We start from the raw sequence: 15005 nt of genomic DNA on the forward strand, positions 1-15005 counted from the left end.
CCGACAGCCACACCCTCACACCACATCTACACCCACACCCACACCTACAGAAGCACACACACACACACACACACACACACACACACCACATACCCACATCCACACCCACACCCTTCACGTTCCCAGTACCCACATTTTACACTCTTGCACACACCTGCACACCTCCTTCCCACTCTCACTCCCACCCCTTCATGCTCTGTGCTTGGCTTTGACCCTTCTCCCCACTTTCCCACAGAGGGTGGGAAATCCTCTGTGAAGTGCTGGAGGGAGAGGCCAGGTTCTCAGACTAGCAGAAGGCTAGCTGTGGTGAGGGGACAGAGGCAGCGTGGACCTTCTTGTCCCACATAGGTACAGTAGCCCCAGGACGCCTGAGGAAGAACCCACTTTGCTCAGAGCTGACTGGAGTCAAGGCCTGTACTCACCATTCTCCGAGTCCCAGCACTTTGCTGACTCCAGCGGGACACATCTCCTGGAATCTTCACCATGTCCTGCCATGATTCCTACTGGGCCTTTGCTGTGGTTTTCTGTGTCCTTTCAGAGAGACACTCCATGCTGTCTGTTGGCTTTATTAAAAGTTCGCCTGTTCAAGAGGTTTTCCCTGCTCCACTTAGGATTTCTTGCTCCTTTGTCAAAAATTAGGTGATTGTATGTCTGGGGAACATTGTCTGAGAACTCAAGCCTATTCCACTGATCTGAGGGTCTGTCTTTATTCCAATATCATGCTGTTTTGATAACTATTGCTTTGTAGTACAGTTTAAAGTTGGGAAAGTAATGCCTCCCATTTTCCTTTCCCTAGGAGTGCTTTAGCTATTCGAGGGTGTTTATTGTTCCAGATGAACTTCATAAGTGTTTGATCCACTTCTTTGAAGAATGTCATGGGTATCTTTGGAGGGATAATATTAAATTTGTACAATGCTTTGGGGAATATTGCCATTTTAATGATGTTAATCCTGCCAATCCATGAACGGGGTATGTGTTTCCATTTCCGTGTGTCCTCTCTTATTTCTTGGAGTAGGGCTTTATAGTTTTCTTTGTATAGGTCCTTCAAGTCTTTGGTCAAGTTGACTCCAAGATATTTGAGTTTGTGTGGCACTAATGTGAATGGGATTGCCTTCTTGCCATCCATCTCTTCCCTATCATTATTGGTTCAACAAGTGGTGCTGGCAGAACTGGTTAGCCACTCGCAAAAAAGTGAACATAGACCCCCAGTTAACATCATGTATGAAGGTAAAATCCAAATGGATTAAAGACCTTGATATCAGACCTGAGACCATAAGGTATATAGAACAACACATCAGTAAAACACTCCATGACATTGAGACTAAAAGCATCTTCAAGGAGGAAACTGCACTCTCCAAACAAGTGGAAGCAGAGACAAACAAATGGGAATACATTAAGCTGAGAAGCTTCTGCACCTCAAAAGAAATAGTGCCCAGGATACAAGAGCCACCCACCATGTGGGAGAAACTATTCTCCCAATACCCATCAAATAAGGGGCTAATATCCAAAATATACAGGGCACTGACAGAACTTTACAAGAAAAAACATCTAATCCCATCAAAAAATGGGGAGAAGAAATGAACAGACACTGTGATGAAAAAGAAATACAAATGGCCAAAAGGCACATGAAAAAAAGTTCCTCATCACTGATCATCAGGGAGATGCAAATCAAAACAACGATGAGATACCATCTCACACCACAGAGATTGGCACACATCACAAAGAATGAGAACAATCAGTGCTGGCGGGGATGTGGAGAGAAAGAAACTCTTATCCACTGCTGGTGGGAATGCCATCTAGTCCAACCTCTATGGAAAGCGATATGGAGATTCCTCCAAAAACTGGAAATTAAGCTCCCATTTGTCCTAGATATTTCACTCCTAGGAATATACCCTAGGAACACAAGAATACAATACAAAAACCCCTTCCTCACACCTATATTTATTGCAGCATTATCCACAATAGCCAGGCTCTGGAAACAACCAAGATGCCCTCAACAGACGAATGGCTAAAAAAAAAACTGTGGTACATATACACACTGGAATATTATGCAGCCGTCAGGAGAGATGAAGTCATGAAATTTTTCTATACATGGATGTACATGAAGTCTTTCATGCTGAGTGAAATAAGTCAGAGGGAGAGAGAGACACACAAAATAGTCTCACTCATCTATAGGTTTTAAGAAAAATAAAAGTTATTTTTGCAACAATCCTCAGAGACAATTAGAGGAGGGCTGAAACTTCCAGCTCACTTTATGAAGCTCACCACAAGAGTGGTGAGTGCAGTTATAGATATAACTACACAGAGAACTACCATAATCATGTGAATGAATGAGGGAACTGGAAAGCCTGTCTAGAGTACAGGTGGGGGTGGGGTGTGATGGAGGGAGATTTGGGACATTGGTGGTGGGAATGTTGCACTGGTGAAGGGGGTGTTCTTTACATGACTGAAACCTAATCATAATCATATTTGTAATCAAGATGTTTAAATAAAGAAAAAAAGAATAAAAGTTTGCCTGGGGCCGGAGTGGTGGTGCAAGCAGTACAGCATTTGCCTTGTAAACATTTCATATGGTCCCCCAAGCCAGGAGCAATTTCTGAGCACATAGCCAGGAACCCCCGAGTGTCACCAGGTGTGGCCCAAAACTAATAAATAAATACATAAATAAATAAATACATAAATACATAAATAAAAATAAAGTTCGCCTGGTATGCTCAGTCCTGCTTTCCTTGCAGGCCCATTTTTCACACTAGGAGACTATAGCAAACCTGCATGATGGTTTGAAAACCCACATCAAGGATGTGCCATGAAAGAGCAGGCAAGTCAGACGGCCGGGCCCGTGGTTCCTTCCCCAGAGTTACCAGTTTGCGCTGCATCACCTGCGATTTCTGCATCACCTGTGCCCACTAGCTAACGGGGAAAACTGCTCTGTGCTGGCTCCTCTGTACCTACCCCTATCCCCCTCCCAGCTCTTCCTTTTCCACGACTGTTCATCTGACCCATCCATGTCCATTTACGTCCTTTAACTACATAAGTGGACACACCTCCCTGTGCTCTCGCCTCCTGTTCGGCCATCTGTGTTTGGTCACCTCTGGAGGTAAATGGGTCCTAGGACAAGAGCCTGTGTCCTTCCTGCTGACTCCTGGCTTCTTTTGGGTGCTGCTTGGAGACTGGGGATGGAACCTGGTTGACCGCATGCAAGGCAACCTCCCTCCCCTTCTCTATTACTCCAGCTCTGAGCCTTGGTTTTTAAGAAGGTCCAGCCCTATTGTATATGTTATTGCAAAGGAAGGGGATGCAGGTTACCCTGTGACAGGGGTCAGCATGTCAGCCAATCCCCTAATGGAGCAGGGCAGGAACTGCCATAGCTTCAGTCTCTGGACAAGAATGCCCTGCAGCTCCCTGGGCCAGGGATAGCCCAGCCCCTCACAGCTTAGCTGCAAGGCCATTGGTAGTCTGTCCCCCTCATAGGTCCAGCCACAGGGCCAGGAATAGCTCAGCCTGTCACCCTCACAGGCTCAGCTGCAGGTCCCTAGCATGACACTGTTCCTCAGGCTGGGATCACCTGTGGAACAGCCTGTCCTCCGACTGCCTGAACCAGGCTGGGTACAGGAAAACTCTAATCTGGCCCAGATTGTCTCACCATGTCCCTCAGTTTTAGGATTCTAGAACTGGTTGAGCCTCAGACCAACAATCTCTCTCAAGCTCTCTCTCCTTGATCTCTCAAAGCATGTCTGCCATGTTGTGGCAGGTGAAAATGGAAGTCAACAACTAGTTACACCAGCCCCCACTGCTGTAGCTCATGGAACTTAAAGGTCAGGTTTTGTAACCAGAATTCTGTAATTTTCTATGCTTATACCTGCTTTTTGTATCTAACCCTTTTTGTCCTAAAAAGGAAGTTTATACCAACCCTAAGCTCATGTGATACCTTGTACCACCTCAGAATGTCTTAGCGGATGTTATGCCCTTATAAGGAAATCATCCCTACCCCATCTCCCCTTCTTATGGTATATAAGGATAAACAAAGAAAGCCACGCGGTCTTTTGCTTCTGTTCGGTTCTGGATGGGCACTGGATCCTGGCCGGCCAGAATAAAGAACTCACTTGAGCTTTTGCCTGAGTGACTGTCTCTTCATTTTTCTGCTTCGGAGCAGCATCTGGACTAACGAGCCTTACATTTGGTGAGCCAGCCAGGAGTCCTTGATCTGCCCAGAGCAGAGTGGTGATCCGACGACTCGATGGTTTTTTTTTCTGTTTTTGTTTTTTTTCCTTTTTTTTTTTTTTTTGTCTTTTTTTAACCACACTCGGCTATGCTCAGGGGCTATTCCTAGCTTTGCTCAGGACGCCTTCCTGGCATGCACAGGGGGCCATGTGGGATGCCGGTGACCGAACTCAGGTCAAGCTCGTGCAAGGCAAGCGCCCTACCCGCTGTTCTATCGCTCCGGCCCCAACTCGGTGGGTTCTAAGCAGTGTGTCTTGTGTTGTTGGTCATGATTTGATGTGTGTTGGAAATAGCAGTGTGTCTTGTATTGTTGGTTGTAATTTGATGTGTGTTGAAAATAGAAATAGGGAAATGGTAGTGTGACTGAGGACTTGAGAGTCCCCACTCGACATGGATTCCAGGTGGTAGTGAACTGACGGGTTCAAAAACTATAGGTCACGACCCTGGAGGCGCCCCAAAAGTTCGATTTTGCCGCAGCGGGAAGACATTCCTGGGCTGTCTTGGTGAACCCTATTTCTTTTAATTGGAGATCTTTGTTTTGAGGTTTTTGTTTTTCCTTTTGTGTAAGTGTGTAGGTGTGTGTTGGCTTTATTTCCTTGAACTCTTCTTTCTTCACTTCCTTTGTCCCCTCCCGTCTTTCCCTCATCTATTCCTTTGATTTTCTATTTCTCCCATTATGGATCAGCAGTAAACCACCCCTTTGTCTCTTACTCTGGGCCACTGGTCAGAAGTAAGGACTCGTGCACGAAATCGTTCCCTGGTCATCAAAAAGGGCAAGTGGCAGACCTGTTGTGCTGCTGAGTGGCCTACCTTTCAGGTTGGATGGCTGCAGGGAGGGTCTTTCCATGTTTCCCTAGTTCGCAGAGTGAAGGACATCGTGTATTGACCAGGGCTGCACAAACATCCTGATCAAGAACCCTATATTCTCATGTGTGAAGACCTTTGTACCAGCCCCCCTGACTGAGTGTGGCCATTCCTGCCCCCTCCTAAACCTTCTTCCTTATAGCCACCCTTGGAGCCTACGATCCTACCCATAAAGGCGAAGGGGGTGTCAGAATTAAAATCTTATGAAGAGCAAGCTGTGCCCCGCATTTACCCTGACACCACAGACCTGCTTTTCTTTGACCCCCCTCCTTACTGCCCATCTGCTCGCGCCCCCTCCACTCCTGTAGATGAGGTGGTGGCAGAACCCCGTTCCCCATCAGAATCCTCCTCCTCCTCCTTGCCTTCCCCCAAGCCGCAGGGAGAGGGAGATGGAGTAACCCTCCTGCCCCCATCATCCCCTGAGTCCATGCCGGATGAGAGCCGAACAGGGCTAGCCATGGGGACCCACAGCAAACAAAGAGATCCGGCATCTGGAGCTTTGCCAATCATGCTGCTGTGGCTAGTAGGGTCTATTGTGGACTATGGGGGGGGGGGGAAATGCCTACCCTCCTGTATTGGCCCTTCTCCTCTTCTGACCTATATAATTGGAAGCTTAACCATCCCTCTTTTTCTGAAGACCCCACTAGGTTAATTAATCTTTTAAATTCTTTGATGAACACCCACCAACCTACTTGGGACGACTGCCAGCAGTTGCTTCGTACCCTGTTCACTACTGAAGAACAGGACCGCATATTGGCAGCAGCCCGGAGAAATGTGATAGGATTAGAAGGCTTGGTGACAACCAGACCTGATGTTATTGATGACACTTTCCCCTTGCGGAGACTGGATTGGGATTCTAACACGTACGAAGGTAGGGGGAGCCTGTCCACCTATCACCAGACTCTCATGAAAGGTCTCTGGAAGTGGCTAGGAAGCCCACCAATCTGGCCAAGGTAAAAGAGGTGATACAGGGACCCGATGAGCCTCCTGCAGTTTTCCTAGAAAGGCTGATGGAAGCCTATAGGAGGTATACCCCTTTCTTTTTTCTTTTTTCTTTTTTTTTCTTTTTTTGGTTTTTGGCCCACACCTGGTGGTGCTCAGGGGTTATTCCTGGCTATCTGCTCAGAAATAGCTCCTGGCAGGCACGGGGGACCATATGGGACACCAGGATTCGAACCAACCACCTTTGGTCCTGGATCGGCTGCTTGCAAGGCACACGCTGCTGTGCTATCGCTCCGGGCCCGGTATACCCCTTTCGATTCAACCTCCGAAACTCATCAGGCTTTGGTCATTATGGCTTTTGTAGGGTAGTTAGCAGCAGATATTAGAGAGAAACTTCAGAGGCTGGAGAATATCCAGGGAAAGACATTACAGGACCTAGTAAAGGAGGCTGAGAAAGTGTTCAGTAAGAGAGAAACAAAGAAGGAAAGAGGAGCAACTAGAAAAGGAGAGAAGGGAGTGGCAGGAGAAGCGAGACAGGGAAAGAAAGGAAGTAGAGGAAAAAGAGAGGAAAGATAGAGAGGAGGGAAGAACAAAAGGACAGAAGAAGGAATAAGGAGCTGGCAAGGGTCTTGGCAGTAGTGGTAGACAGATCTAGCGCAGGTCAGAAAGGTAGGGACCTGGGCCCACAAAGACGCCGACCCCTAGACAAGGATCAGTGTGCTTGCTGCCGCCAGAGAGGACACTGGGCTCGGGAATGCACCCAACCCCCACGACCCCCCCGACCTTCAAGGACCTTGGCCCTTGAATCTGAATAGGGGGATCGGGGCTCCAACCCCCTCTGGGAGCTCAGGGCTAAATTTAAGGTGGAGGGGACTCCCATAGACTTTGAACTTGACACAGGGGCAGTATACTCAGTCCCAAAGAAGCCCTTGGGACCCCTCTCTAGTAAACAATCCTTAGTACAAGGGGCTAATGGAAGTAGCTACTGTTCTTGGACTACTTCCCGGACTATGGACTTGAGGAAAGGAGAAATCAAGTATTCTTTCCTGGTCATACCGAACTGCCCCTCACCTCTAATGGGACAAGACTTGCTGACCAAACTCAGAGCCCAAATAACTTTTGAAGAAACTGGTCCAGAGATTGCTTTTCTAAATCCCAATGTCCAACCACTTACCACCTCTGTCCTGACCATTAGGGCCGAGGATGAATACAGACTGTTCACAAATGATCCCTTGCCATATGAAAACCAAGACACTAATTTTTGGTTGAGACTAGTTCTGGGAGCTTGGGCCGAAACTGTGGGACTGGGGTTGTCTACCTTGCTCCAGTAGTGGTAGAGCTGAAAGGTACTGCTGTCCCTGTGCGAGTCAGACAGTACCCCATGATTCAGGAAGTGAAGAAAGGTATAACTTCTCATATTCGGAAACTTCTCCAACTAGGGGGTCCTAGTACAGTGTCAGTCGGCCTGGAATACTCCACTACTCCCGGTCAAAAAGCCTGGGACCAGGGACTATTGGCCAGTGCAGGACCCAAGGGTGGTTAACAGCCGAGTGGAAGATATCCATCTCAGTGTGCCTAACCCATACAATCTCCCCAGCACCTTAAGCCCTGAAAGAATATGGTGCACTGTACTGTACTTAAAGGATGCTTTCTTCTGCCTGTCCCTACATCCGGCCAGTCAAACTTTATTTGCTTTTGAGTGGAGTGATCCTGAGGCAGGGATTTCAGGCCAACTAACCTGGACCAGACTGCCCCAGGGGTTTAAAAACTCCCCTACCGTCTTTGATGAGGCCCTGCACCAAGACTTAAGTCTCTTCCGCAGCCAGCATCCCCAGGTTACCTTGATGCAGTATGTGGACGATCTTTTAATTGCAGGAAAACCTGAAGAGGACTGTAAGCAGGCCACCCATAACCTGCTAAAGGAACTTGCCCGGCTAGGGTATAGAGCATCAGCAAAGAAGGTGCAGCTGTATAGTATTGGAATAAGGACAGGCCCTCAGGTCAGTGGAATAGGCTTGAATACTCAGAAAATGTTCCCCAGACATACAATCACCTAATGTTTGATAAAGGAGCAAGAAATCCTAAATGGAGCAAAGTAAGCCTCTTCAACAAGTAGTGTTGGCAGAACTGGCTGGCCACCTGCAAAAAATTGAACTTAGACCCCCAGCTAACATCATGTACGAAGGTAAAATCCAAGTGGATTAAAGATCTCGATATCAGACCCCAAACCATAAGATATATAGAACAACACATAGGCAAAACACTCCAGGACATTGAGACTACAGGCATCTTCAAGGAGGAAACTGCACTCTCCAAGCAAGTGAAAGCAGAGATTAACAGATGGGAATATATTAAGCTGAGAAGCTTCTGCACCTTACAGGAAATAGCACCCAGGATACAAGAGCCCCCCACTGAGTGGGAGAAACTATTCACCCAATACCCATCAGATAAGGGGCTAATCTCCAAAATATACAAGGCACTGACAGAAATTTACAAGAAAAAAACATCTAATCCCATAAAAAATGGGGAGAATAAATGGACAGACACTTTGACAAAGAAGAAATACAAATGGCCAAAAGACACATGAAGAAATGCTCCACATCACTAATCATCAGGGAGATGCAAATCAAAATAACTATGAGGTACCACCTCATACCACAGAGAATGGCACACATCACAAAGAATGAGAATAAACAGTGTTGGCGAGGATGTGGAGAGAAAGGAACTCTTATCCACTGCTGGTGGGAATGCCGTTTTGTTCAACCTTTATGGAAAATGATATGGAGATTCCTCCAAAAACTGGAAATCGAGCTCCCATACGATCCAGCTTTACCACTCTTAGGAATATACCCTAGGAACACAAAAATACAATACAAAAACCCCTTCCTTACACCTATATTAATTGCAGCACTATTTACCATAGCAAGACTCTGGAAACAACCAAGATGCCCTTCAACAGACGAATGGCTAAAGAAACTGTGGTACATATACACAATGGAATATTATGCAGCTGTCAGGAGAGATAAAGTCATCAAATTTTCCTATACATGGATGAACATGGAATCTATTATGCTGAGTAAAATAAGTCAGAGAGAGAGAGAAAAACACAGAATGGTCTCACTCATCTATGGGTTGTAAGAAAAATGAAAGACATTCTTGCAATAATAATTTTCAGACACAAAAGAGAAAAGAGCTGAAAGTTACAGCTCACCTCAGGAAGCTCACCACAAAGATTAATGAGTTTAGTTAGAGAAATAACTACATTTTGAACTGTCCTAATAATGAGAATGTATGAGGGAAATGGAAAGCCTGTCTAGAGTACAGGCGGGGGTTGCGTGGGGAGGAGGGAGATTTGGGACATTGGTGATGGGAACGTTGCACTGGTGATGGGTGGTGTTCTTTACATGACTGAAACCCAAACACAATCATGTATGTAATCAAGGTGTTTAAATAAAATATATAAAAAAGAAAAAATAGAAAAAGAGAGAGTGAGAGAAAGGAAGGAAAGAGGGAGGGGAAAGAAAGAAAGAAAGAAAGAAAGAAAGAAAGAAAGAAAGAAAGAAAGAAAGAAAGAAAGAAAGAAAGAAAGAGAGAGAGAGAGAGAGAGAAAGAAAGAAAGAAAGAAAGAAGGAAGGAAGGAAGGAAGGAAGGAAGGAAGGAAGGAAGGAAGAAAGGAAGGAAGGAAGGAAGAAAAGGAGGAAGGAAGAAGAAGAAAAGAAAGAAGAAAGAAAGAAAGAAAGAAAGAAAGAAAGAAGAAAGAAAGAAAGAAAGAAAGAAGAAAGAAAAAGAAAGAGAAAGAGAAAGGAAGGAAAGAGGTAGGAAAGGAAGGAAGAAAGAAAGAAAGAAAGAAAAGAAAGAAAGAAAGAGAAAAAGAGAAATGAAGAGAGAAAGGAAGGAAGGATGAAAAGAAGGAAGGAATCTAAGTACCATATACCCTTTTAAAATACAGATGTATGTATTTAAACTGTTACTTTATTCTATACTCAAATGTAAATTAAAAAGATTAAAGAACCAAATGGAATTTAAAAAAAAGAAGGTGCAGCTGTGCCAGAGAGAGGTGACGTTTCTGGGGTACACCCTATGAGAGGGAAAGCGATGGCTGACAGAAGCCCGGAAGAAGGTCGTGGCACAAATCCCAATACCTACCACTCACCGGCAGTTACGTGAGTTTCTGGGGACGGCAGGTTTTTGCCGCCTCTGGATCCCTGGTTTTGCCAGTCTGGCAGCCCCACTATACCCCCTCACAAAAGGGGATGCCAAGTTTGAGTGGACCCATGAATCCCAGAAGGCGTTTGACTCTATCAAAACAGCTCTGTTCACAGCCCTGGCCCTGGCCCTCCCTGATGCTAGCAAACCCTTTACCTTATATCTAGAAGAGAAAGGGGGGATGGCACAGGGAGTGCTGACGCAGACGCTGGGTCTGTGGAAAAGGCCGGTTGCCTACCTATGAAAGAAACTAGACTCAGTGGCCAGCGGGTGGCCTAAATGTTTGAGGGCAATAGCTGCGGCTGCACTGCTGGTAAAGGATGCGGATAAAATTTCCTTGGGACAGAAGTTAACTATAATAGCCCCTCATGCTCTGGAAAGTATAATTTGGCAGCCCCCCGACCATTGGCTCTCAAATGCCTGTATCATCTACTATCAGAATATCCTTCTAGACAAAGGCAGAATAACTATCAGACTACCTCTGACTCTCAATCCGGCCACCCTGCTCCCTGAAGAGTCTGAGGCATCAGTGTTGCATAACTGCCAGGATTTACTGGCTGAAGAGAGTGGGCTTCGGAAGGACCTACAGGATCAACCATTAAAGAACTCTGATGTCATATGGGGCACAGATGGAAGTAGCTTCCTCCAGGATGGGGAGAGGCGAGCCAGAGTTGTGGTGGTGAGTGACTATGATGTTATCTGGTCCCAGCGCCTAAAAGAGGGAACCTCTGCTCAGTGAGCTGAGTTGATAGCCTTTACCAGGGCATTGGAAATGGCAGCGGAAAAAGAGCAACCGTCTACACTGATAGCAAGTATGCTTTCGGGACTGCCCATGTCCATGGCGTTATCTACCAAAGGAGGGGACTCCTGACCTCCGAGGGCAAAGAAATTAAAAACAAAGAAGAGATAGTGCATCTTTTATCGGCTCTACTCCTACCCAAAGAACTGACCATAGTCCACTGTCCTGGTCATCAAACGGGCAAAGGGACAGTTGTGTCTGGGAACCAAAGAGCTGATGAAGCGGCAAAGGCAGCGGCATCCTGCATGAAGGAGACCCCTGTGCTTGCTGTTACTGAAACCGACAACCTCCCTCCAGTGTCAACTGTAGACTTCCTTCTTTCTGACAAAGTACAAGAAGTCAATCAGTATCTGCAAACTCTTCACCAACTCACCCACCCAGGGGCCAGAAAAATGATGGAGCTAATTAGAGAATGGCCCTGGGTACCCAAACCAGAGAGGCTAAAGGAAATGGCTGAAAAAATTGTAAAATCCTGCCGACCTGTCAACTGGTAAATGCCTATCCTACCAAGATGGGGACCAGGAAGAGACTGAGAGGGGAGAGACAGGGCCAACATTGGGAGATTGATTTCACTGAAATCAAGCCTGCCAAATATGGACTAAAGTATTTGCTAGTCTTTGTAGATACATTTTCAGGATGGGTGGAAGCTTACCCATGCAAGAAGGAAACAGCCCAGCTGGTGACTAAGAAGATATTAGATAACATCTTCCCCTGGTTTGGACTTCCTCAGGTAATTGGGTCAGACAACGGACCTGCTTTTGTGGCCCAGGTAAGTCAGGGATTAGCCAGGACCTTGGGGATCAATTGGAAACTGCATTGTGCATATCCCCCAAAGTTCAGGCAGGTAGAAAGGATGAATAGAACAATTAAGGAGACTCTAACCAAATTATCTCTAGAGACTGGCATTGGGGACTGGACCACCCTCCTACCTTCAGTCCTCTTCAGGGCAAGAAATACCCCCTTGCCTTCTTTGTGTGAATTAACCCCCTTTGAAGTGTTGTATGGCACCCCCCCCACAGTGCGAATGCTTTCTGAGCCTTATGTTTTTTTCTCCCCTTCCACTTCCCTAGCAACTCGGCTGCCTGCCATCGCTGCCCTACAAAGCCAAGTCTGGAAGGGACTCAGACAGGCATATGAACCCGGAGAACTGATGGTGCCTCACCCCTTCAAGCCGGGAGACCAGGTCCTGGTGTGATGGCACCGCTCGCAGACACTAGAGCCTAGGTGGAAAGGGCCTTATGTCGTCCTTCTGATCACCCCTACTGCTGTTAAGGTGAACCGCATTGCTTCCTGGGTTCATGCCTCCCATCTAAAATCTGCCCCTGCTGATCTCAACCATGATGAGTGGAAAGTGGAGTGCACTGAGAATCCCCTCAAGATTCAGGTCCGGCAGGCACACCCCAGCCCTGCTGTGCTCACTGACTCTGACAATGCTCCTCCTGGCACTTGCTGAGGGAGGACTCGATCAGGCCGTACACCTGGATGAACTGGTTAAAAGACTATATGGAAACGTCTGTGACAGCAGGGTTGGGGGTGGGGCTATCAACTCAACAGTAGGCTTCTGTACACTCGGCAAGTAGACTGTAGAACTAGAACTGCTTACCTCCAGTCCCCTACTTCTTCCCATGTGGTGGGGGGAAGCTGGAATGGGTGTGTAAAGCAAAACCTCAGTCTTTGCCTCCCTCTTGGGGGGGGGGAATGCCCTGCTGGATGTGTGGAGCTTGATCAAGTTCACTCCCAGTGCTATAGGGAGTATCAAGAGTGTACCAAAACAAACAAACAAACAAACAAACAAACAAACAAAAAAACCCCAAGGCATATCTGGTGGCCAAGCTCATTGAGACTTACAAGGGGAGTGTGGGAGGGGAATGGACAGTTGATAGCCATAAGTCCCCCTATGGAGCCTCGAGTTGCATGGCCCAAGTGGGAGACTTGGTCTGCTGGCCCCTAAAGGCGCCCATTCACATCTCGAATGGGGGAGGGCGACAAACCAGGAAAGAAAGAGGGAGGCCATAGACTGGGCTACAAAGGAGGTGGAGACCCTAATGCCTAAGTGGCCCTGGCATCCCTCCCTCTGACCCCGGATGCCTGCTGAGAAGTTAGATCTGAATACTCAGAACATCCTAGAAGAAATTCACAAACTTCTTAATTTTTCTAACCCTTCTTTAGCTGCTGATTGTTGGTTTTGTATGAGGATGGGGAAAAATTGGCCTCTGGCTGTTCCTGTCCGACTAGGTAATCTAACCTTTGCTTCTTTTAGTTGTACTTATGTCAAACCCTTTAAGGTAGTCCCTTTTAACTTTGAATCTTCTGTTTGCTATTTGCATAATGGCACGGAATCTGTAGACCTGGGTCAGGTAGGAGCCGCTCAGTGCTTGGAAATCCTACCTGCTCCCCCCCCCCCCCCGAGCCCAGGGTGCTTACCTCCAGGATGGGTATGAATATGTGGGGGAAATTTGGCTTACTCTCTTTTACTCCAAAACTGGACTGGAATTTGTGCCCCAGCATTAGTACTACCCAACATTGACACCATCCGAGAAACAGAACCCATCCCTCTGCCTAGCATAGATCTCTTAGGCGGCACTCATCAGTCTCGTAGGGGTGTTCCTACCCCTACTGGTAGGGCTCGGAGTAGCAGGTGGATTGGCGACTGGGGGAGCAGGGCTAGCAATATCAATAGAAAAGTATAACAGGCTCTCGCAACAGTTAATTTCAGATGTGGAGATGGTATATAAATCTATTAGTGATCTGCAGGATCAGCTCAACTCCTTGGCTGAAGTGGTATTACAAAACAGGCGAGGGTTAAATTTAATCTTGGCAAAGAAAGGAGGGCTTTGCATGGCCTTGGAAGAAGAGTGTTTTTCTATACTAACAAATTGGGAGTAGTGTGAGACAGAATCAGACATCATCAAGAGGAGCTGGCCAAAAGAAAAACGGAGCTATTAGACAGTCCCTTATGGTCTTTATGGGGTGGGATTCTCCCCTATCTGATACCCCTTCTGGGGCCCCTTTTGGGCCTCCTACTCCTGGTAGCTATTGGGCCATGCATAATCAATCGCCTCACTACATTTATTCGGGCTCAGGTTGGGGAAGTCAAGCTCATGGTATTATGCCAACAGTACCAAGAATTAGCTTACGCAGGCAATTCTGACCAGGAATATCAGGAGATGGAGGCCTCCTATCACAATGGCTTCTAGGATTAGAAGCCTTACTACAAGAAGTGGGGATTGAAAAGGGAAGTCAACAACTCATTACACCAGCCACCACTGCTGTAGCTCATGGAACTTAAAGGTCAGGTTTTGTAACCAGAATTCCGTAATTTTCTATGCTTATACCTGTTTTTTGTACCTAACACTTTTTGTCCTAAAAAGGAAGTTTATACCAACCCTAAGCTCATGTGATACCTTGTACTACCTCAGAATGTCTTAGCGGATGTTATGTCCTTATAAGGAAATCATCCCTACCCCACCCCTTCTTATGATATATATAAAGATGAACAAAGAAAGCCACGTGGTCCTTTGCCTCTGTTTGGTTCTGGACGGGCACTGGACCCTGGCCGGCCAGAATAAAGAACTCACTTGAGCTTTTGCCTGAGCGACTGTCTCTTCATTTCTCTGCGTTGGAGCAGCATCTGGACTAATGAGCCTTACACAGGTAAAGGCCTCAGTCTCCAGGAAGCCCAGTACCATGAGCGGGAACAAGTTGCAGTGATGGAGAAGCTGCTGTCTCCTGGATTTTGCCTCTGCTCTGAGCACTCTTTATGGAAACCTCCAGTCTGCTAGATGTGTGTCATTGTTACAGCGGACGATGAGCCCTTGATGGTATTAGGTCTCCCGTCGACTCTGCTCACCTCTAGCCTGCTGCCCCTCGCTCCTGCCTGAGCAGTGGAGCACTGTCCAGCGCCCATCCTATCTTTGGCATCCTATCTCCAGCTCCCTCAGAGCTGGAGTCCCCAGAACTGAGGCACATGCTA

General features: G+C 46.9%; 1 protein-coding gene across 1 annotated transcript in view; it reads left to right on the plus strand.

Annotated features, from left to right (window-relative positions):
- The first annotated feature begins 10122 nt into the window (after positions 1-10122).
- The window catches only part of LOC125995959 (H-2 class I histocompatibility antigen, Q10 alpha chain-like), a 46533-nt gene continuing 41650 nt past the window's right edge, over positions 10123-15005 (plus strand). Inside the window, exon 1 of the mRNA XM_049764901.1 lies at positions 10123-10190. Within this exon, the coding sequence (XP_049620858.1) occupies positions 10123-10190 (68 nt within the window). The remainder of the gene's footprint in view (positions 10191-15005) is intronic.

This window comes from Suncus etruscus, chromosome 18, assembly GCF_024139225.1.
Source record: "Suncus etruscus isolate mSunEtr1 chromosome 18, mSunEtr1.pri.cur, whole genome shotgun sequence".
Classification (NCBI taxonomy): Eukaryota; Metazoa; Chordata; class Mammalia; order Eulipotyphla; family Soricidae; genus Suncus; species Suncus etruscus.